Source organism: Haliotis rufescens, unplaced genomic scaffold (genome assembly GCF_023055435.1).
Source record: "Haliotis rufescens isolate VD_foot unplaced genomic scaffold, xgHalRufe1.0.p SCAF_19, whole genome shotgun sequence".
NCBI classification, from domain to species: domain Eukaryota; kingdom Metazoa; phylum Mollusca; class Gastropoda; order Lepetellida; family Haliotidae; genus Haliotis; species Haliotis rufescens.
In genome coordinates this window covers 20,815,659-20,838,783 of record NW_025963879.1, presented here as the reverse complement: position 1 = coordinate 20,838,783, position 23,125 = coordinate 20,815,659, and the positions used below count along the sequence as shown (strand labels likewise).

At 40.8% G+C, this 23,125-nt stretch overlaps 1 protein-coding gene across 1 annotated transcript; it reads left to right on the top strand.

Annotated features, from left to right (window-relative positions):
* Positions 1–71: 71 nt before the first annotated feature.
* Positions 72–21,294, top strand: LOC124112849 (AFG3-like protein 2). Its single transcript, XM_046473007.2, has 18 exons — positions 72–259; positions 2,883–3,048; positions 3,896–3,998; positions 5,012–5,171; positions 6,211–6,285; positions 8,006–8,130; positions 8,740–8,827; positions 9,061–9,158; positions 10,623–10,863; positions 12,113–12,266; positions 12,559–12,688; positions 14,059–14,156; positions 14,807–14,917; positions 15,865–16,061; positions 16,994–17,113; positions 17,732–17,926; positions 18,616–18,730; positions 20,155–21,294. Exons 1-18 carry the CDS (start codon positions 176–178, stop codon positions 20,262–20,264), a joined length of 2,370 nt encoding a protein of 789 aa, XP_046328963.2. The 5' UTR covers positions 72–175; the 3' UTR covers positions 20,265–21,294.
* Positions 21,295–23,125: the final 1,831 nt, after the last annotated feature.

Genomic DNA, 23,125 nt, shown 5'->3' with positions numbered 1-23,125 from the left:
GGTTATGTTCAATTACATCCTCCTCACAAAGAGCACTTTAAAACGTAAATGTAGAATGCGAAACTACCGGAAGCTAGGCGCAAGTAAAAGCACCTTGCTGTTTTCGTAATGTCTGAAGCTGGGCATATTTACCTAAAGTCTGACACTGTATGATTGCACTCGATCGCCCTGAAAAATGGCATACAGATATGTTTCACTTGCCAGAAAGGGGCAACGAATTCTTCAAAGACTTGTGCCCTCAAATTGTTCATATCAAGAAGTAAGTGATGATGACCTTGCAGGTATCTGATGAGTTCTGTGAAGTTTTCTATGCTGCTACCAGCTGAGTACTGATCAATGCAATATCATTAGATAAACTTGTATCAGCTGAAGAAACAGGTCGTGTCATTTGAGACATTTTTTTTTACCAAGTATGTAGATTCGTATTGCGTATTATTTGTATGCACAATTTCATTTATACTGTGAATAGACGAAAACATTTTCCTTACATAAGCAGTGCTATTGGCGTAGAGATCATCAAAGTTGGAGCTTATCTATTATGTAATAATATGACAATAGCAACAGTGTTTTGAAATTATTTTCTTCACCTTTTTCCTTCTTATGTATATTTAGGAACTTGTAAAGTTAGATATAATCATAACCAATGACTAGACTAACACTTAACGTTGCTTATGTAAAGGTTCTGTCATCATGGATGATGAAATACTTTACAAACTTACACTATGAATCGTATGATCGTAAACATGTTGTTAACAACATCAATGAATACAAAATTTTAATGATTTGTAGAGATGTCATTATATATGGAGATATTGATGTATGAGTAAATTTTTAATTTCATTGTATTGATACAAATATTTCAATATCAACATGATCAATGCTATATTGATAATTCACTGCCACAGAAATATTTACATACATTTGGATTACCATGGTTAAGATGTTAATGAGAATGCAGAAAATTCATTTTTAGCAAAGGAATGGATCAGCCTAGTTATATGTTGCTTTTAATTGATTGATTTTGCAGGTCTACATAGTTATTTTTATCTACTGATATATATACAGAATGATTAACTTCATTATCATGATTATTTATCAATATATCAAGATAACAGGTTACTTTTGATTTGATATACCAATATTAAAATATATCCAGTCAGTAACACTCCTAAGAGTAAGATTTGATTCAGGAAACACTTAATTCTGTATCTTTGTCTGTAATTTGTTTTTGTTTTCCTTGTGTAAATCATGTTAATTATCTTTAACATGTTTAATACATCAGATCATTCAGATGATCTACAAACACAAACTGATACCATGTGTACTGATCATGCTGATAGCATACTTTCATACAGAATTAGTAAATTTGTGTTTTGAATGTTTCTGAATGATAATCATGATAACTTATCTTTGATCATAATAATATCTGATAATCATGACAAAATATGTGTACAATTTCATTTAAATACTAGATACATGTTAGAATAAAGTCAGAATTATGAGTTATCTCAGTAGCATGTGCTCAGGGTTATCTTGGTTAGCAAATGTCATCCTATTCATCATGTTCATGCTAATACATCTTTTATAGTGAACATGATCATGATGACGTAATTCATTAACTTGTCATAATTAGGATGACTTGCAACGTACATATTTCAGAGCTCCAGATAACGTTTTTGGCAATTGAGTTTTTACTCGAAGGTTTCTATTTAATTGGGTTATTACATTTTTCATTGGGTAAACAATATATTTTCACTCATCTATTCATCACTCTATTGGGTTTTTCCTAAACACATTTTGAGATTAAAAAAAATAAATGTTTTAGATGTATATAACTATGATAACGGTTCTAAACACGCTAAATATAGGCTTGACTCGGAAAGTAAATTAGCTTGTAATTGTGTTTCAGAAATGAGATCTGTTGGGTATTTCTGCGTGCTGATTTTATACATTTGAGTTTTTCATTTAATACATGCGTTTCTGTATGCATGTTAAATGGAAGTAATTGTGTTTTGAATAATTTTTTCAGGGTATTTTACGCAAATACGCAGCTTATCATGCTTATCTGTAGCTCTGATATTTACTACTACTGAAGGTCCTGCATGGGATTCAGTCACCAAATAATCAACGGTTACTTGCACTTTCACCATATTTGCCCAGTTTTGTACCTTTACGTAATGTAAAATGATAAGATTGTTCTTTGAAAAGAAGATAAAATTTAAAAAGCAAACAGTAATTTACTTTGTGATTTTATGTCCTACATCGTAGCTCTACTCAACGTTTCATTATAGGGTTATTCCTATTATTCCATGATACATAGAACTGATCACTGATTGTAGATAGTATTTTTTATAAATCTCTATCATTGCCTAACCATACTAACATGCATTATGTGGGGTTCTGGGTTAGAACAGCTTGTAAGAGTGGACATAACAGATTGAGTGGTCAGACTAGGTGACTTAGTCTTCACGCCCCGACTGGATGGATCTTTGCTCATTATCATGATTATAGCAGCAAGGCCTTAGTTAACTTTTTTTGACAGGGGGGGGGGGAGGGGGACAAATATTTGTACAAGTATTAAGTTCAAGTTAACTTTCACAAGGTAAAATGTTTTCTATAAAAATCCGGGGGGGGGGGGGGGGAGGGGGGGGGGGGCAACTGCCCACCCTGCCCCCAGGCTGCCTACGGCACTGAGCAGTCACTAGATTGTCTGGTCCAGACTCCATTATTTACAGGCTGCCGTCATATAGCTGGAATATTGTTGAATGAAGCATTAAAAGGGTTAACCAAAAACAAACAACTAAATGTTAATCAAGAGCAAAAATGGATCAGATCAGATTATAGTCGCAATATACATGGAAAATTGTTTCACTTTGTTTCAGATGCAGAGGAATCTTCATTTATTCACACGGTTAGCTAGTCATCAACATATAGGTCCCCTACTACGTGAATGGTCAGTATTTCGTCAGAATGTACCAAAGGGCTTTGAGAAATACTTTCCAGGAGGCAAGAAGGCAGCAGGGAAAGAACAGCCGACCAAACCAAAAGGTGTGAAATTTGTAGATATGTTGATTGCCAAAAAGTGTCATGCAATTTTAAGGATTACCGGATATGGCCATCTTCACTATTATGTGTTATGTTTATGATGATTGCATTCATAATTTCATGCCATTTCTTGGGTTATCATGGGCCAGTGTGGTGATGTGGGTGGTATTATTTTATGCCTTTCTCACTGTTACCATGGTTACTCAAGTGGTTATCTAATGTAACCATGGTAACTTCAGACCGTATAGACCCGTGACGATCTGGGGTAGAATAGGTCTTCAGCAACCCATGCTTTCCGTAAAAGGTGACTATGCTTGTTGTAAGAGGTGACTAACGGGATCGGGTGGCCAGACTCGCTGACTTGGTTGATGCATGTCATCATATCCCAATTGTGTAGATCAATGATCAATCACTGGATTGTCTGGTCCAGCCTCTGTTATTTACAGACCGCCGTCATATAGCTGGAATATTGCTGTGTGCGGCGTTAGACCACAAACAAACAAACAAAATATTAAGTAAAATCCAGATGTATCCCTGCATTTTGCCTGTTTATCTTTTGCTCATCACTAGTTTGGGATCTAGTACTAGGTACAATGTGTGAGCCCATTTCACGGCTCTGTTCCCTTAAGCGATGATGATACATGTTTAGGCTAAGTTCGCTTTTTGGAATGGGACCACCTTCATTTGGCTGAAATATTGCTAAACATGCAAAAGAGTGACATAAGAACCTACTCTCTCACTCAAGTGTTGAGGCAGGTTCCTGAGATCATTTACATTCGTCTCACCCATTTTGTACAATTTTGGGGACAAACGTGACAACGTGTCATTATATTCTTATTATCCATTTCAGAGCCAGTCAAACCCTCCGAGCCCCCTCCTTCCAAATCTGGATTTTCACAGAGGCCGTCTCAAGGCTCTGAAAAAAGAGTAGAGTTTTCTTTTCAAATTGGAAAGTAAGTAATGAATTCTGTGTCGTACTTGCTCGAGCCATATGCTAATACTCATGTTTATATATATCACATGTGTCTTCAAGATGAGAAGGAACAAATTGCTTTTGTGGCATGAAGCAATATTCTCTAAGTAACATGGACCCTCTCCATGATCAAATGGATAGAGCATTTGCCCAAACAGTGGAAGGTCAACTGTTTGATGTTACCAAGAAATGTCAAAAGATGGTACTTGTTGTTACCCTGTCTGGCGCTCTGCTTCTTTTAGAGGTGATAAAACAAGGACTGGTCTGCTCGGAGACAGTATGCTGTATCTGTCTGGCAAATGGAGCTGATTATTGCCGGGTATCTTGCGATACAATTCATATCACAATATTGACTGACAATACTACTGGTATCGCGATACACCACATCCCATAGTAGGAAATGATGAAATCACTGAAGTACAGCTGTAAGACCTCTTTCTTCATACATCTATTTATTGTTATCAAAGGCCGCCTCCGTGGTCTAGTGGTAGAGCGTCCGCCTGGAGAGCGGAAGGTCTGGGGTTTGATCCCCGTCCGTGTCATACCAAAAGACGTTAAAAGATGGTACATCTTGTTACCCTGTCTGGCGCTCGTCATTAAAGGGCTAAAACAAGGAGTGGTCGGCTGGGAGTCAGTATACTGTGTCTGAGTGGGGTATTCATGTTAAACTGCGGCATGGTATCTTAGCTAGCACTATAATTTGGCATCAGTCCGGACTAGTACAAGCAGACCCACACGCACGCACACACACATATGCATGCACGTCGCTATATAAGTGCAATAATCTTTGACGCGACCTTAAACCCCATTTCACCTCACCTATTATCAAAAACCTTAACAAAGTAAACCACAAGAACAAAACAGGTTGAAATGAAGAGATGGTTGTCCTCATGTCCTCTGATATAACTGAAAACTGAAGTATTGTTCAATAGGTCTGAAACCCAACTCACTCACTCACTTTGACTTGGCTTATCTCTGTTCTTTACGCAACAGGGGGAGAAGCCCTTTTGGTGACCCCAATGACCCCAACACCAGATTGTTGATTGGCCTGATCACTGGCGTCAGTCTTGTGGGTCTGATCGGACTCTATCAGACTCAGTATAAGGAGATAACATGGAAGGAATTTGTCTCCAACTACCTCTCACGGGGAAGCGTAAGTAGTGCCATGCATGTCAGGGGCTTACAGTTGTACAAGTTGTAACCATGGTAACTGGATAGTGGATGGTATTGAAACATGAATATCATTATGATCAGTTTTGATTTATCAAGCTTGTAATAGTATTGTCCAATCTCATTAAAATCAGACCTTAGTTCTCGCTACCGCTAAACAAAGATCTGAAGACATCCCATTAGGGGTCACGTCAGAAAGACCTTTCATCCTACCAATCGCTTACCAGATTATGAAAGTGACAGTCGGAATGTGGTTTCTGATCATGCAACCACGAAAACTTTATTCCGAACGATAATTACAGGTTTAACGACTGAATCCATACAATCTAGCCCATCTATTAGCCATTCCAGAATGTTTTTTGTTCAGGTTTCAAATTTGTAATCGAGAATTTGTCAAAATATGTTTCGAAGCGTAGTGGCCAATTTGAAATTAGTGCCGTAAAGCACGTGAAAGCTGCCTTCTGACTGGTCATTCCATTGGTCGGTCAAAGTTTGCGCAAGGTCAATCTGACATGACCCGTAATCGGTAATGGGATGTCTTCACATCTTTGTTGAGCGGTAGCGGGAACTAAGATCTGATTTTAATGAGATTGAGTATTGGCATTGTGTTGTGTTCTTCTGCCAAATTACCGTCTTATGCGCGTTCTCCACTATGCATTTCCAGACCAACTTTTAAGCCAATCTGTAAGTACCGTAATCTCTTAAATGCCCCTACATAGAAAAATTACATGACAGTCAACATATTCTTGTGTATATTCCAGATTTTTACAGAAAACATCAGTGCAGAATAGGTACATAATATAATTACCTCGTTACTATTGAAACAGTTATAGTTTTAACAATTTTGAACTGTTTGTTCACTTCCGCTTAATCCCTGAAAACAAAACTGACTCGATTTGTATGGTTTTAAGAAGCACATTAAATCAGCGACACAAAGTGCCAAGAATGCAAGCTGAAAATCAGGAAGAGCTTTGTTACCTTTTCAGCTATGACATTAATTGTTTCGTAATTTGTGTTTCAAGGTTGAAAAATTAGAAGTAGTCAATAAGAAGTGGGTGAGGATCAAGCTGATTCCAGGAACACAGGTGGACGGATCGGTGAGTTGAAGTGATGCTACGTGTCAGGGGAAGAACATGTAACTTGCACATTTTTAAACTTATCCTAACCGCCTCCGTGGTCTAGTGGTAGAGCGTCCACCCGGAGAGCGGAAGGTCCGGGGTTCGATCCCGGCCGTGTCATACCAAAAGACGTTAAAAGATGGTACTTGTTGTTACCCTGTCTGGCGCTCGGCATTTAGGGGCTAAAACAAGGACTGGTCAGCTCGGAGTCAGTATACTGTGTCTGAGTGGGGTATTCATGTTAAACTGCAGCATGGTATCTCAGTGAGCTAGCACTATAAATCGGCATCAGTCCGGACTAGTACAAGCAGAAACACACACACGTACATGCACGTCGCTATATAAGGGCAATAATCTTGGACGTGACGTTAAACACAATTTCACCTCACCTTAAACTTATCCTATCTCACTCTATACATTTCATCCTTCTTCTTCTGATCCGTGTGTGGAAAATTCCTAAGAAGTTTCCAGCTTCTTGGCTCATCTAGCCCAAACACCCCTTGCATCACCATGGCGACCACACTAACAATCAGGTCATGCACCCGAATCTCGTGCAGCCTGACGTACATTGTCTGATCACCTGACACCCACTGCCTCATCATTGTCTTTCTCTTTGCCTTAATGTGGAGATGTGCTATATTTTAGAGAGGATATTTCGGCCTTTATTTTCTCAAAATTTGACAAGAGTTTAACATACTACTTGCAACATGATGGGCAAGGATCAGCAGAAATGTCAGGCCTGCAAGAAGTTTGTTTGTTTGTTTGTTGTTTAACGCTGCACTCAGCAATATTCCAGCTATATGACGGCGGTCTGTAAATAATCAAGTCTGGACCAGACAATCCAGTGCTTGACATCATGAGCATCGATCCATGCAGTTGGGATATGATGACATGCACCAACCAAGTCAGCGAGTCTGACCATCCGATCTCGTTAGTCGCCTCTTACAACAAGCGTAGTTAGCTTTTATGGCAAGCATGGGTTGCTGAAGACCTATTCTACCCCAGATCTTCACGGGTGTTGCCACATATTTTCAACAGTGGATGCACAGAGTGAGATAGGATAAGTGTTATAAATATACAATTTACTGTAAAATTGACCATATCCCCCTTCAGGATTTCGGTTAGAATAGGTACCCAGCAACTATTATGCTAGTTGTAAAATACGACCAAATGGATGGGATGGTCAGGCCAGATGACTTGGTTGACTACGTGTCATGATCATACTCCATGGATTGCTGTTCATAATATCAGTCACTGGTTTGTCTGGTCCAGACTTTTTTTTACAGTGTTTACATGTTGCAATCATATAGCTGGAATATTGCTGCTGAGTGTATCGTTTAACAACAACAAAAAAAACCAACAAACAAACAAACTAACAAAATGCTATCATTTATATCAACCATGGGTTTGTATAATTTAAACCAATGTGATGTTTATAATGCTTTTTATTGTTGATGTACATGTAACCCCCCTCACTTCCCTGACAGGGGCGGCTGGGTAGCCTAGTGGTTAAAGCGTTCGCTCGTCACGCCGAAGACCCGGGTTTGATTCCTGACATGGGTACAATGTGTGAAGCCCATTTGTGGTGTCCCCCGCCGTGATATTGCTGGAATATTGCTAAAAGCGGCGTAAAACCATACTCACTCACTCACTCACTTCCCTGACAAGAGTACCAACGGTTGCCTTACTTTTGTTGCAGAGTATGATATGGTTCAACATAGGCAGTGTTGAAGCATTTGAAAGAAACCTGGAGAATGCACAGCTAGAAATGAATATCGAACCATCCAACTTTGTCAATGTTGTCTATAAAACAGAAACAGAAATGTGAGTGTTCTTTTTTCATATTCATTTACCCACATACCATTACCAACATGTTCAACATTTACCCATTTTCAGTTTAAGTTTAGACCTGAAAAATCAGGACTTCTTTGACCTCATTGGAGTAGTATACTGGAGTGGTATAATTGGTAATCATCAATAGCATCATTAACTGTATGGATTTGGTGAAATTAAATCATCTTTTCCATTGCATTTTGTCACTCAAACTGGTCCATGGTCTAGTGATGGAGTCTCAGCCCGGAGAGCAGAAGGTCATGGGTTTGATCCCCAGCCACGTCATGCCAAAATACGTTAAAAGATGGTACTTCTTGTTACCCTGTCTGGCACTCAGCATTAAGGGGCTAAAACAAGGACTGATCTGCTTGGAGTCAGTATACTGTGTCTGAGTGGGGTATTCATGTTAAATTGCGGCATGGTATCTCAGTGGGCTATCACTATAAATCGGTTCAGACTAGTACAAGTAGCCACACGCACACACTATGTAAGTGCAATAATCTTGGACGCAACTTTAAACCTCATTTCACATCACCAATGTAAGTATAACATGTAATTGGGCTTGTAACTGCATATATGTTAGTTTTCTTTCTTTTTCAGAGCATCCGTCGCATATTCTGCACTGAACATCATTCTCCCCATTGCAATTTTGATATGGCTTATAAGACGTTCCTCAAACATGTTTCAGGTAACTTCTTTGCCAAATCATAAGAATGAGATAGGAAAGCAAGGTATATCATAATGCAGAGTTGTGTCCCTTGCTTGTGCCAGGATCCAGTGGCCTTGATACCCAGATTTGACCTGATTATGATCCTTGATATATCATATTAATGTATTCATGTAGTGTATACATCACAGTGAAGTTTGACGATGTGTACTTTGTATGATTTCTAACTATAATTTTCAATATTCTCTTTGCAGGGGGGTCAGGGAGGTACTCGAAGAGGAGGAGGGGGGATATTTGGCTTCGGTCAGACAACAGCTAAAATCATGAAGGAAGACATTGGTGTCAAATTCAAGTGAGTACAGAGTACATTTGTACTAGGCGACTATGCTTGTTGTAAGAGTTGACTAACGGGATCGGGTGGTCAGGCTTGCTGACCTGGTTGATGCATGTCATCGTATCCCAATTGCGTGGATCGATGCTCAAGATGTCAATCACTGGATTGTCTGGTCCAGACTCAACTTTTCACAGACCGCCGTCATATAGCTGGACTATTGCTGAGTGCGGCTGAGTGTTGTTAAACAACAAGCAAACAAAAGCAAAAAACATGTGTATTAGTAGTGGGACAATACACCAATGCATTGTTTGATCGCGATTGTTTACTTCTCGATCGATCACAATCGCACACTTAGTAAAAAGTATTGATTCTTACCTTAAATGTGTTTTTTTAATAAATGTTACACCAAATACTGATTACTAGTGAATATGAGTAGTGACAACTTAAATATTTTCCTCCATTGCACCATACTTGACACTGCCAACTGTAAATTGTTAGTGTGCAAGGTATTTGGCCATCCTGTCTTTGAAAAAAATGGCTTACACACCATAGACAAGAGCACGTGCAAGTATCGTGATACGTTTCGGATCGAGAGGATGGTATTGTGATACGTATTGGATCACACAGTTGGTGTATCGTCCCAGCCCTAGTGTCTACATAATATTCTTGCCGTAGGTTCTTGAACATATCGGCTGATTCTTTCAAATGTTTTTCATTGTACACAGTTACAGATGTATCCTGTTACGTCGGTGTATGTTACATAGCTCAGTCATCAGTGTCAAACACTTTTTAGTCTACAAGCCTAAACTTGGCTCTCAGCATCATTTTCAATCGCTATTTAGTACAGTATTATTAGCTGAGCTTACATGACAGGATTAAACAGGTTTCCTACACTCTGGCTTCAACTTGTCTAAGGTCCAATCTCATTTAAATCAGATCTTAGTTAGCGCTGCCGCTTAACAAAGATCTGAGGACATCCCATTAGGGGTCACGTCGGAATGACCTTTCATCCAACCAACCAGAGCGTCGCTTATGAGATCATGAAAGTTACAGTCGGAATGTGATTTCTAATCATGCAACCTCAAACTTTAACACAGTGTATTCCGAACGATAGTTACGGGCTTAACGACTGAATCCATACTAGATAATCTAGACCATCTATTAGCCATTCATGAATGTTTTTTAGTTCAGGTTTCACATTTTTAATCGAGAATTTGAAATTAGTGCCGTAAAGCACAAGAAAGCTGCCTTCTGATTGGCCAATGTCTATTTCTTGTCAGTCATTCCATTGGTCAGTCAAAGTTAGTGCAAGGTCAGTCTGATGTGACCCGTAATGGGGTGTCCTATTTGTTTAATGGTAGCGAGAACTAAGATCTGATTTAATGAGATTGGCTAAGGTCAGTCTGATAACCTGGGTTTTGGGAGAGAAGAAGCAGTCCTCCGAGATATTAACAAGTCACGAACTGTTTGTTGCCTTGTCAGGGATGTAGCTGGTTGTGAGGAGGCCAAGGTGGAGATCATGGAGTTTGTGAATTTCCTGAAGAATCCCCAGCAGTACATTGACCTGGGAGCCAAGATCCCCAAGGGAGCCATACTGACGGGGCCCCCAGGGACAGGCAAGACTCTGCTGGCCAAGGCCACGGCAGGGGAGGCCAATGTGCCTTTCATCACAGTGTCGGGGTCGGAGTTCCTCGAGATGTTTGTTGGCGTTGGTCCCTCCAGGGTAAGACTAAGAATAAGATGCCAGAAAGACCAAAGAATTAATACTTGTTTGCATTTCCTCACGTGTTCATGGGATCATGATGTGTGTTGTCATGTATTGTACTGATATATTTATCCCCCGCCCAAACGATGTGTGCTGTCTGTCCTTCCAATTGTGCATGCAGCACCATTTTGTTTCCCAAGCATAACAAAGTCCATTCTGTGCTTCTTGGCAGAAGTTTGCACAGATTTCAGTCCAGCCATGAGTCGGTGCCTTTTGCCATGTTTGCTATTTCATGTGTATAGGAATTGTTTAGTATATTTTTTTCTGGTTGCCATGGTAACAAATTGAACATGGGTTCAAATGAGTGTAGGGATTGGTTTCCAGAGCATAACTTGAATACCATTCAATATTCCTTGATCATATTTTGCACAATAAGCATTCTAGCCTTGAGTGTTCCATGCTTATTTGTAAAGGGAATGTTTGAAGCCTGCTTGTGGTGTCCCCACTATTATATTGCTGGAATTTTGCTGATAACAGAGTAAAACCATGCTCACTCACCCTCAAATGTAAAGGGAAATAGGAAACATGTTATTTTAAGGAGTTTTGGCTCTTTGAGTACCACTGTGACCTTCATTCTAATTAATCACTGTGGGCACCGGTATCTCCGAGGTTAGAGTGTCTCCGTCCATTAGCTTCCTGACCCGTGAAGATACAGGGTGGAAACATCATAGACAGTCGCCTCCAATCTAAATGAACGATGTGTGGGTCCTGAGCCAATCAGTTGTCATCTTTCTTAAACGATTTGGCTTCGTTTCTTTGCAATTACAATTTGGACATTTCGATCTTAGCAAAAGGAAAACCTCCACAGAACACGAATGTATCGTTGATTTCCACCATTAAGCCATGTCGCTGAGAAAAGACAAGATGTTGTCATATCTACAACAATATACATGTACTAGTAGTAGGAATGCCCTGATCATATATATGTTTTCAAGATCCAGAAATCAAATATGCTGGTCGGAATGCTCCACTCCATCATACCAAGAATTCTAAAGCCTGGACACAGATTTGCTGTTCATAAGGTTCACCTGAATGTGTCCTCAGGTTTTCATGCAGAGATGCAATGTATTGGAGTAAAAGATTTGATTTTAAAGTGATTTAGAAATCTGACCTGGGTCACGTCAAGTTTTTGCTGACATTAGTCATTCACTAAGTTATTACAGAATGTTTTCTCCCTCAATGAATAGCAATTTGTTTTACTTGCTAGGTCCGAGACATGTTTTCCATGGCCAGGAAGAACGCTCCGTGTATTCTGTTTATTGACGAGATCGATGCTGTGGGGAGGAAGCGAGGGGGGCGCAGTATTGGCGGACACAGTGAGCAGGAAAATACACTCAATCAGCTCCTGGTGGAGATGGACGGTATGTGGTCGCGTGTGTCATTACTACTCAAGGAGAGAAATACTGTCAATCAATACTGGTCAAAACTACCTGCTGTTATTAGTATCGTGTGTTTCTTGTTCAGAGCTAATGTAACTGAAGTTGTGGTTTTCAAGGAATTTCAACAAATTCACATGCAGATCAAGATGCTGAAATTGGATTTTTCAAATATTTGGTGATCAGTTTTGTGCCCAAACTGTAATTTACATTTCAAATTTGTTTTGGTGAATTTGTCAATTAGCCAAAGTTGTCAATGTTTTGTTCTGCTTCTCAGGTTTCAACACACAAAGTGGTGTTGTTGTGTTAGCAGCAACAAATAGAGTAGACATTCTAGATGGTGCTCTTCTACGGCCTGGCAGATTTGATAGGCAGATCTTTGTACCGGCTCCTGACATCAAAGGGAGGTAAGCCTCAAGGCTCATAATCTTTACACTGGTATCATGCTCTAAGCTGATGATTTTGATATTGGGATAATGGTTTTACTAATATTTCACAATAAAGTAAGGGACAAACTATTTACGAATATTAGCTGACGTTAAACACAGAGTTTGATGAGCCCCTGCTTCCATTCAATATCCGTTTGTGAGATGAAACGAAATATGTCTGTGTCATCATGGTTATTAGAATCTTTTATTCAGGATATGGTGGCCTAAATGATGTTTATTTGTGACAGTAGTTTGAGAATACAATCATCTTCCTGAGGCAAGGGCGTTAACTGACAATAAAAGTCCAGATTCCACCCTTGCCGAACTATGCTCAAATGTCCAGGCTCGATCATTGCGCCACCAGTGGCTGTTACGAGTTATGTCCCTTCTATGTCCTACCTATTGACCAATCAGATTCCATCACTTGCATTTGACTCAAAGAAAATGGCGGCAACCAGTCAAGACAATCTGATCAATAATCAAGATCTGTATTGTAATAAAATAGGTCTTCCCCTATGAAGTGCATCAAATCACTTGAGCACCTTTATTAAATACATGAACAGATTTGCAAATATCTGTCGATGCTTATTTGGCGGTACACATGCTTTGCAAATCCTGCAGTGAACTGAAAACTGCAGGTTGAAATCCATGTTGTTTACAAACCGGATGTCTAGTTCGTTTCGCAATATTGATTGGACTATGCACAGACTCGTTGGTCCAGCCAAAATGTAACTCAGGAGTTCTTGCCTAGTTCGGCAAGGGTGGAAACTGGAAACTAGTCAGTTAACTTCCTTGCCTCTGGAAGATGGAATACAATAAGAAAAAGGTCTTCATATTATCTCAAAAGAAGTGAGCATGCAAGCATATTCTTTCTGATTTAACAAAAAAAACACAATCTAACACCTCAACTGCACACATATTTCTCCAGGAGCTGTTGGGGCGGTCGGGTAGCCTAGCGGTTAAAGCGTTCGCTCGTCACGCCGAAGACCCGGGTTCGATTCCCGACATGGGTACAATGTGTGAAGCCCATTTCTGGTGTCCCCCGCCGTGATATTGCTGGAATATTGCTAAAAGCGGCGTAAAACCATACTACACTACACTCACTACACTACACTACACTACACTACACTACACTACACTACACTACACTACACTACACTACACTACACTACACTACACTACACTACACTACACTACACTACACTACACTACACTACACTCACTCACTCACTCACTCACTCACTCACTACAGGCGCTGTGGAGAGTTTTGAGTCTGTTTAATTATTCAACCTAATGGATCACACTTGGAAGGCTAGAGATTGTAGGTGTGTATTGATTTCTGTTTCCAGAGCATCTATTTTTAAAGTGCATTTAAAGCCCCTCAAGACCCGGGTAGACAAGGAAGAATTGTCACGGAAAATGGCGGCACTCACACCAGGGTTTTCAGGTATGGACACAATAGTGGGAGTCCCACAATAGTGGGGAATATGTCAGCCATATTGCATGATATTGTGACTTGTAGAAGTGGTACAATATATCACAGATTGACTTTAAACTGCAGTAGAACATGGATATAATGAACTACAAGGGACTGGAGAAATCAGTTTGTTATATTTGTTTTCCCTTCAAAATGTCCGCCATCTTGGATAAAAAAAAACACATATTTGAAAAAAAGTTTTAAAAATGTTATGAATTTAATGTTATTAAAGGAATGTTATCAGTTCAATGCTATGAAGTGTCCACTGCTATTACAAGTCAATGCTGCAATTATGTGTTATGTGATTTAGTATTTCATGATTTACATATGGGGAGATGTGTTGTCGGTGATTTTGCTCTGGTCTCGGTTTGTTGGCTGCATTTATGAAACTGCATTGGTTTAATGTTTGTTTCACAGACAAGATTAGTCCAATTAAATGTACGGGTAAGATTAATATGAAGCAAGTTTAGCAAGGTTGAATCATCACTACTGATTGTGTTGATTCGTTGCGACTGTCTTGATTCGTTGCTGATTGCGTATAGCCAATTGTCAGTGACACTTGATACTGAGTGGTACACAGTTATTACAATCAGTATCATGTATCCCCTATTGTGTTGTAGGTGCTGACATAGCAAATGTTTGTAACGAGGCAGCCTTGATAGCAGCAAGAGATCTGAACACTGAAATCAACATCATGCATTTCGAGCAGGCCATTGAGAGAGTTGTTGCAGGTAGGTGTGGAGTTTTCAGTCTGCGGCCTTAGCAAAATATCTGAAGCCCAAGTCAAATAAAATTCTGTTCAGTCCAGTAACTTCAGCTAGAAATATTCCAGATAATGACCCAGAACTCTACTGTAAGTGATCCTGAGATTACAGTAGGCCACTAGACTCTTAAAGATTTTGGCACAGATTTTTGTATGTGACACAAATAATGTGTGCTAATGTTGCTGTCATTGTGAGGCATGAATGTCAGGTTTTGTTAATCGCAGTGGTTAATTTATGATGCCCTCTCTACGGTGAAAGAATTAGCAATTGCCAGAATCAATTTGGATTCATGGCAATTGTTTCAGCCAGTTATATATATTTCTAAGGTAATCAAGCTTTTGCTTCGAAGCTGTAATAACGATAATGATATGTGTTGTGTTTGTTTGTTTGTTTGTTGTTTAACGCCGCACTCAGTAATACTTCAGCTCTATGACGGCGGTCTGTAAGTAGTCGTGTCTGGACCAGACAATCCAGTGATTGACATCATGAGCATCGATCCACGTATTTGGGATACGATGACATGCATCTACCCAGTCTGCGAGTCTGACCACCAGATCCCGTTAAGTCAATCACAGGATTGTCTTGTCCAGACTCGATTATTTACAGACTGCCGTCATATAGCTGGAATTTTGCTGAGTGCGGCGTTAAACCACAAACAAACAAACAAACAAACAAACAAAAACACTTGCTCCTTTCAAGAGCTGTATTCCAATTATTTCATTTCGACATGACACACCATGGCATAACACACAATGCGCTACTGGGTAAATCTTGATGTATCGTGATGATGTAGAAAATAAACATGCTTAAATGAGAATTTTATCTTCAAGCTAAAGCAGGGAAACCAACTCGGCATGTTCTTTGTTGACATTTAAGAACTCTAAGAAGTTTCATTGTGGTTGTATTCCGTCTAGGTTTGGAGAAGAAGACCCAGGTACTGCAGCCCGAAGAGAAGAAGACTGTGGCATACCACGAGGCGGGTCACGCGGTGGCAGGGTGGTACCTGGAGCACGCTGACCCCCTCCTCAAGGTGTCCATCATCCCCCGGGGCAAGGGACTCGGCTATGCCCAGTATCTCCCCAAGGAACAGTATTTGTACACTAAAGAACAGGTAGGGATGCATATGGATGTCTCAACCAAAACACAGTCACTGATGATGTGTCGTGTTGATGTATCTTGTTATTGGAATCATGACGGAAATTATCGCTTGATTACACCTCCCTTCCAAAACTGGTTTTTATGCATAATTTCTTTAGTATATATTGGTGTTGATAAAAGAGCTGTTTTCAGTTTAGACCGCCTCTGTGGTCTAGTGGTAGAGCGCCCGCCCAGAGAGCGGAAGGTCCGGGGTTTGATCTTCCGTGGCATACCAAAAAACGTTAAAAGTTGGCACTTGTTGTTACCCTGTCTGACGCTTGGCATTAAGGGGCTAAAACAAGGACTGGTTGGCTTGGAGTCAGTATACTGTGTCTGAGTGGGGTGTTCATGTTAAACTGCGGTGTGGTATCTGAGTGTCCTAGCACTATGAATCGGCCTGACTAGTACAAGCAGACACACACACACACACACACACACACACACACACACACACACACACACACACACATGCACACACTCACACATGCGCTATAGTAATATGAAAGCGCCATGGTTCTTTAACTTCTTTTCAGTAGTATATATGAGCTATTATCATCAGAGCTAACTAAATAGAATTGTGGCTGGTTGAAGAATACTACTGTTTTGTCAGTATGGGTTATGACCCGTGAAGATCAGGGTAGAGAATGGGTCGCCAGTAACCCATGCTTGTCGTAAGAGGCGACTAACCGGATTGGGTGGTCAAGCTCGCTGACTTGGTTGATGCATGTCAACGTCTCTAATTGTATTTATGGATGCTCATAATGTCAATCACTGGATTGTCTGGTCCAGACTCGATTATTTACAGACCACCCTCATATAATTGGAATATTTCTGAGTGTGGCGTTACACAACAAACAAGTATAGTATAGGTTGTTGTAAAGATGTAGTATATTTCTTTTTGTGCAGCTGCTGGACAGAATGTGCATGACCCTAGGTGGCCGTGTGTCGGAACATATCTTCTTCAATAGGATCACAACAGGTGCCCAGGACGACTTGAGAAAGGTCACACAGAATGCATACGCACAGGTATAACAACACAAATCTACTTGATTGGAATTGTGATGGATAGATTTAAAAAAAATTGTCAGATATTTTGTTATAAAGTTCATTATTGAACTCTGATGGTTCAGTAGTTGGTGGGGTAGCCTAGTGGTTAAAGTGTTCGCTTGTCACACCGATTTCTGGTGTCCCCTGCCGTAATATTGCTGGAATATTGCTAAAAGCGGCGCAAAACCCTACTCACTCACTCACTCTCTCACTCACTCACTCACTCACTCACTCACTCACTCACTCACTCACTCACTCTCTCTCACTCACTCACTCACTCACTCACTCACTCACTCACTCACTCACTCACTCACCCACCCACCCACCCACGATCCTTCATGTAGCCATGTCACAATATCAGTGATGTTCAAAGCACGTGGGCGGTCGGGTAGCCTAGTGGTTAAAGCGTTCGCTTGTCAGGCCGGAGACCCGGGTTCGATTCCCGACATGGGCACCGTGTGTGAAGCCCATTTCGGGTGTCCCTGCCGTGATATTGCTGGAATATTGCTAAAAGCGGCATAAAACCATATTCACTCAAAGCACGCACGTTGATCTCATCTTATGTCTTTTAAAACTAGAGATGCCTTTCTGTTGTAGGTGGTCCAATTCGGCATGAACGAGAGGGTGGGCCAGTTGTCCTTTCAGATGCCTAGTCAGGGCGAGATGGTGTTTGACAAGCCTTACAGTGAACAGACAGCTCAAATTATTGACGAAGAAGTCCGGAACATTATACAGGATGCTTACAAGCGGACGCTAGAATTGCTGACTAAGCACAAAGCAGATGTAGAGAAGGTTGGTTCTGTAAATGGAGGTACCCCTGAAGATTCTGGGGTAGAATAGGTCTTCAGCAACCCATACTTGCCGTAAAAGGCGACTATGCTTGTCGTAAAAGGCGACTAATGGGATCGCGTGGTCAGGCTCGCTGACTTGGTTGATACATGTCATCGATCCCAATTGCGTGGATGGATGCTCATGATATCAATCACTGGATTGTCTGGTCCAGATGTGATTATTTACAGACCGCCATCATATAGCTGGAATATTGCTGAGTGTGGCGTTAAACAACAAACCCAAAACCAACTGTAAATGGAGGATCGGTTTTAACTCATTTGATAACCAATCAGGTTATTTCTAGTGTTGGGAAATGGTTTGGACCCTTTGAGATGATTCGTTTGTTCCTGACATTTTGCCATTGATTATAAAAGGAAATAGTTCTTTTGCATATTTTCCATGTATTACACATGACATATCATGCTGATTCAGATGTAAAACCTTCAGAATCCTGTGTCTTTCTTTTAGTCTCATATTCATAATGAATTATGTGTGGATTTAAGATGAACGTTTGATATATCAATTAACATTTAAAAGATGAGATGGTAAAATATCGGATAGCTGTTTGAATCACAGTGTAAGGTATCATGTGAGTAACTCAGGTTGTTGGAGTATCAAGGTTTTGTTGTATCTGTTAACGTTTTTTACAGGTTGCTCTTCGGCTTCTTGCCAAAGAAAAGCTGGACAAGGATGATATGGTGGAACTACTAGGAGCTCGTCCCTTTGCTGAGAAGTCTACCTATGAAGAGTTTGTGGAAGGGACAGGTGAGGGTGTTGCACAGAACCTTGTCTCACCATGAAGCTCAGGATCATCTTGGTGATCTTGATCCCAGCGTGAAATACAAGCTGTAGCCCTTTTGTTCCAACAAAGTATTGAACAGTGGGTAGCCTAGTGGACAGGCTTTCGCTAGTCACGCTGAAGTCCCATGTTTGATTCCCCACATGGGTCTAGTATGTGAACCCCATTTCTGGTGTCCTTTTTTATTTCTGTCATGTTCAATTATTCCTACCAAGTTTCATGATAGTTATGGACCCATGAAGATCTGGGTAAGATTAGTCTTCAGCAACCCATGCTTGTCAAAAGAGGTGACTATTCTTGTCTGAAGAGATGACTAACAGGATCGGGTAGTCAGGATTGCTGACTTGGTTGATGCATGTACAGATTTGGTCACTGTAACCCATGTTTGTCATAGGAATTGACTTAAAAGATCATGACCCACTTGCACAAAGCAACCCCAGTGCTAGGACGGTTCGATATTTGAACTTTGGCTTACAAAAAGCATAGCTAAGGTTGCTTTGTGCAAGTAGGCCCTTGTCTGGCTCTCTTATTGTGCCTCAATAACTTGTAATGCTGCTCATGTTTTCCATCACTGGTTTGTCTGATCCAGACTCTCATCATCTTTGTAGTTCTCTGTGTGCTGTTGTTAGCTCACCTTTTCATGGTTCATTATCCACCTGACCCGTGAAGATCCGGGGTAGAAAAAATCTTCAGCAACCAATGCTTGCCATAAAAGGCGACTATGCTTGCCGTAAAAGGCGAGGCTCAGTTGGTCAGGCTCGCTGACTTGGTTGATGCATGTCCAAATTGCGTTGATCGATGCTCATGATGTCAATCACTGGATTGTCTGGTCCAGACTCGATTATTTACAGACCGCCGTCATATAGCTGGAATATTGCTGAGTGCGGCGTTAAACAACAAACAAACAAAACAAAATCATTATCCTCCTGTTGGCACTAAAACATCTTTATCTGCTGCATTGAACGATTTGAGTGAGTGAATGATTTGGGTTTAGCACCCAATTATCTCACGAAATGTAAGCTTAATGTGGGAGGAAGTGATACAGGTCTCAGATGTTTACCTCTTTGCTGAAGTGCTGAAACCCACAAGCATGGGTATGGTGCTGACAAACCTACAAATATAACCGGGCTGACCGGGATTCAAACCCACGATCATACATTTCTGGTGTGCCCAATGGACGCAATTTGGCACACTGGGCCACCAGTGCCCTCTTGAACCATAAGAGAAATTGTTAGTGAATGGAATGGGTTCTATTGCACAAAGCGATCTTTGCACAAAGACAAATGTAACCCCCGTACTTAAACATATGCTTACAATAGTCGTAACACTAAAATAACATTATGGAACAGTATCTAAGATCTTAACCTCGTCCTCTTCCCATTGTTCTCAGGTTCATTTGAAGAGGACACGTCGTTGCCCAAAGGTCTGGAGAGCTGGAACAAAGAACGTGACAATAAAGACTCTGAGACCCCCGAAAAGCCAGAGAAGGCCACCAGCTAGCCACGTGGTTCGCCTAGAGTTGACTACCCTGGCTAGAGTCAACCTGTTGTGGCCAGACCAACTGACTGGGTCCCCCATCTTTTCTAAATTGAAACGTGATTGTGATCACGTAAAGGACTGATCATGTGAAGTGCTAAGAACTTCTGCAATCATTCTACAAGTTTGTGCTGTTTGAGCTGGATTTAGATTCTCAAAGCCTGTGTCATGGTTGTCATGTATGTGTTACCATGGTTAAAGACAAAACATCAGATTGTAGATATAGTCACTTTTTCGAATAATATGACTCGTAATTTTGTTTTGTCAATGAGCTATGCAGTCAACTGAGATATTTGACCATGTTTATAGACATAGATCTACATGACATCTAACTTTACAAAGAAAATATTCTTGTAAAAAAAGACTCTTTTTACCTGACAGGAAATTGAGACGATACTGACCATATGGAACTGAAATCAGTGTTCTTGTGAACCATTATAAACAATAGAAATAATTATTTGCTCCTGAAATTACTGGAAATAATAACTTTGGCTCAGTTTTTACACAGACATTGATAAAATGCAGGAGGCCTGAAAAAGTGATGTTGAAATTTATATTTGTTCAGCTCCTCCTTTGAGAGAGAAAAATTGTATGTCTTGAAACAGCGAGTAAAGAACTATTCTGTGTCCATCATAATTCCCAGGCCTCCCAGAATATTCAATGGTCAGTCCGTACTACAGCTGTTAAAAGTGACGAACGGACCAACAGCTTTTCAAGATTTCAAAGACTCTCCGCATATGCCATTAAAGTGAAATTTGAGATAATTACATGACAATGACACTGTGCCACTATAGGGCAATACACCACCTGACGATGCAGCTGAAGTGTTGATGAATGAGTCGCGTGCCTCTGCCAGTTGGAGAAAGTTGTGTATATGTGTGATGTATGTCTGTTGTTAGAACGACCCTGGGCTACTGGGTGGGTGCATCACCCGCCTATCATGTTGAAGTGATTAATGTAATGTATTTAATAAAAACAAAAGATATACATTGTTTATGAGAATTGTGTTGTCTTTCCACAGGGTCCATCTTGTAATATATTTCACTTAAAAAGCCCTAGTACAGCTTTATTAATACCGGTGGGTGCATTTTATGATTTGGCAATTCAGGTTTAATTGTGTAATTTTTTTATAATATACCCACTGCCAAAAGAAATGCGAATACCAGACATGTGGGTTAATATATGAAGACTTACTCATATTCATATTGGTTCGATGCACAAGCGAACATACTGGTATGTCGTGTGAACCAATGCACACGAACGCATCACATACTACGTCATAGATACAGGACTCGAGATGCGTCATTTGTTTCATGCAGGATTAGCACGTAATGTTTGAAAATCACGTGCAGTATTTCGTGATAAGAATAAAGACACTATGGTAACACTTGACTGATATTTACTTTTGTCATTAATTGTACACATTGGAAACATCTCTTCTTAACCTGCATACTTCTCTCTATTAGTTTGTATTTTTTGTGTTTCGTTTGGTTGTGAGTATGTATAAACAAATGAGGTAGTTATGATGTAGTTATATTTGACCCGTTTGTAAACCCATCACCTATAAAATGATCGAATGCATATGTCAAGGGGGTGGGGGGGTCAAGGGCACAATAAGAGCACTAGTTATTACAGTGGCAACTTTGTCAGTTTCAATAGCTTAGTCTTAAGATTGGACTAATCACAACACATGTCTTGGCACTATAGTCCTGGCCAACATTGCTAGACTGATGACAAACCTGGCAACATTATCTGGGCGAATCGAGATTCGAACCCACAATCATAGGTTTCTGGCGTGCCCAAGGGACGCAACTGTGCACAGCGATTTGCGGCGCGACTGGGCCACCCGTGCCCCCGCCCTTTACTTTTGTGACCAAATAGCAAAAACGTGGCAAGGTTCTGATTCCGCACGACGGAAGACTTGTGTTACCTTGCACTTTTCAGTATCAAGGTTCTCGTGGTCAAAGACACCATGCACTGAGAGCCAGTAGTCAAGTACCATTCGACAACAGAATCTTGTCTGCAAGCTGAAACGGGCGGTGCAGTAGTCTAGTGGTTTAAGCGTTCGCTCGTCACGCCGAAGACCTTTGTTCAATTCCCTACATGGGTACAATATGTGAAGCCCATTTGTGGTCTCCCCAACCATGATATTGCCGGAATATTGCTAAAGCGGCGTAAAACAATGCTCACTCACAAGCTGGAATATCATTATTAGCTGGTATACTGTTCAACGCGGCGTTATGCCCGACGCACTCCCCATGGAACGTCATGTCGCCCTAACCACATGCTTCATGTAAGTACTTGACGAATGTGACCAACAGCACAAACTCATCATCTGAAGCCACTGAACATGGCCAGGTTCTGATTCCGCAGGGGACGGTCAGGTAGTGGTTAAAGCGTTCGCTTGTCACGCCGAAGACCCGGGTTCGATTCCCGACATGGGTACAATGTGTGAAGCCCATTTCTGGTGTCCCCCGCTGTGATATTGCTGGATTATTGCTAAAAGATTCCGCAGAAGGGAAGACCTGAGTCGCTTTGGGCTTTTCAATATCAAGCCGACAAAGTTCTCGTCGTCAAAGCCACCATGCACTGAGAGTCAGTAGGCTAGTGGCAGTAAAAAACAGAACCTAGTCTACAGGCTGACATGTCATTACTGCTTTATTGTTCAAAGCGGTGTTATGCCCGACGCACTCCCCTGTGCACTTCCCTCTGAACTCGGTCTTCTCAACGGTATGCATATCTTGGTGCTCACACTATCAACCCTTGTTTTTTCTGGCCCAGGACTCCTAACACTTCGTCATTGTTGTCATGTTGCTACTACGGTG

Bases quoted from the DNA above. Each gene is read 5' to 3' on its own strand.
- LOC124112849 (XM_046473007.2), top strand. From the start codon at position 176: ATGGCATACAGATATGTTTCACTTGCCAGAAAGGGGCAACGAATTCTT. The intron at 12,267-12,558 runs GTATGTGGTCGC...TCTGCTTCTCAG, and splicing joins GCTCCTGGTGGAGATGGACG to GTTTCAACACACAAAGTGGT. The intron at 14,157-14,806 runs GTATGGACACAA...ATTGTGTTGTAG, and splicing joins ACTCACACCAGGGTTTTCAG to GTGCTGACATAGCAAATGTT.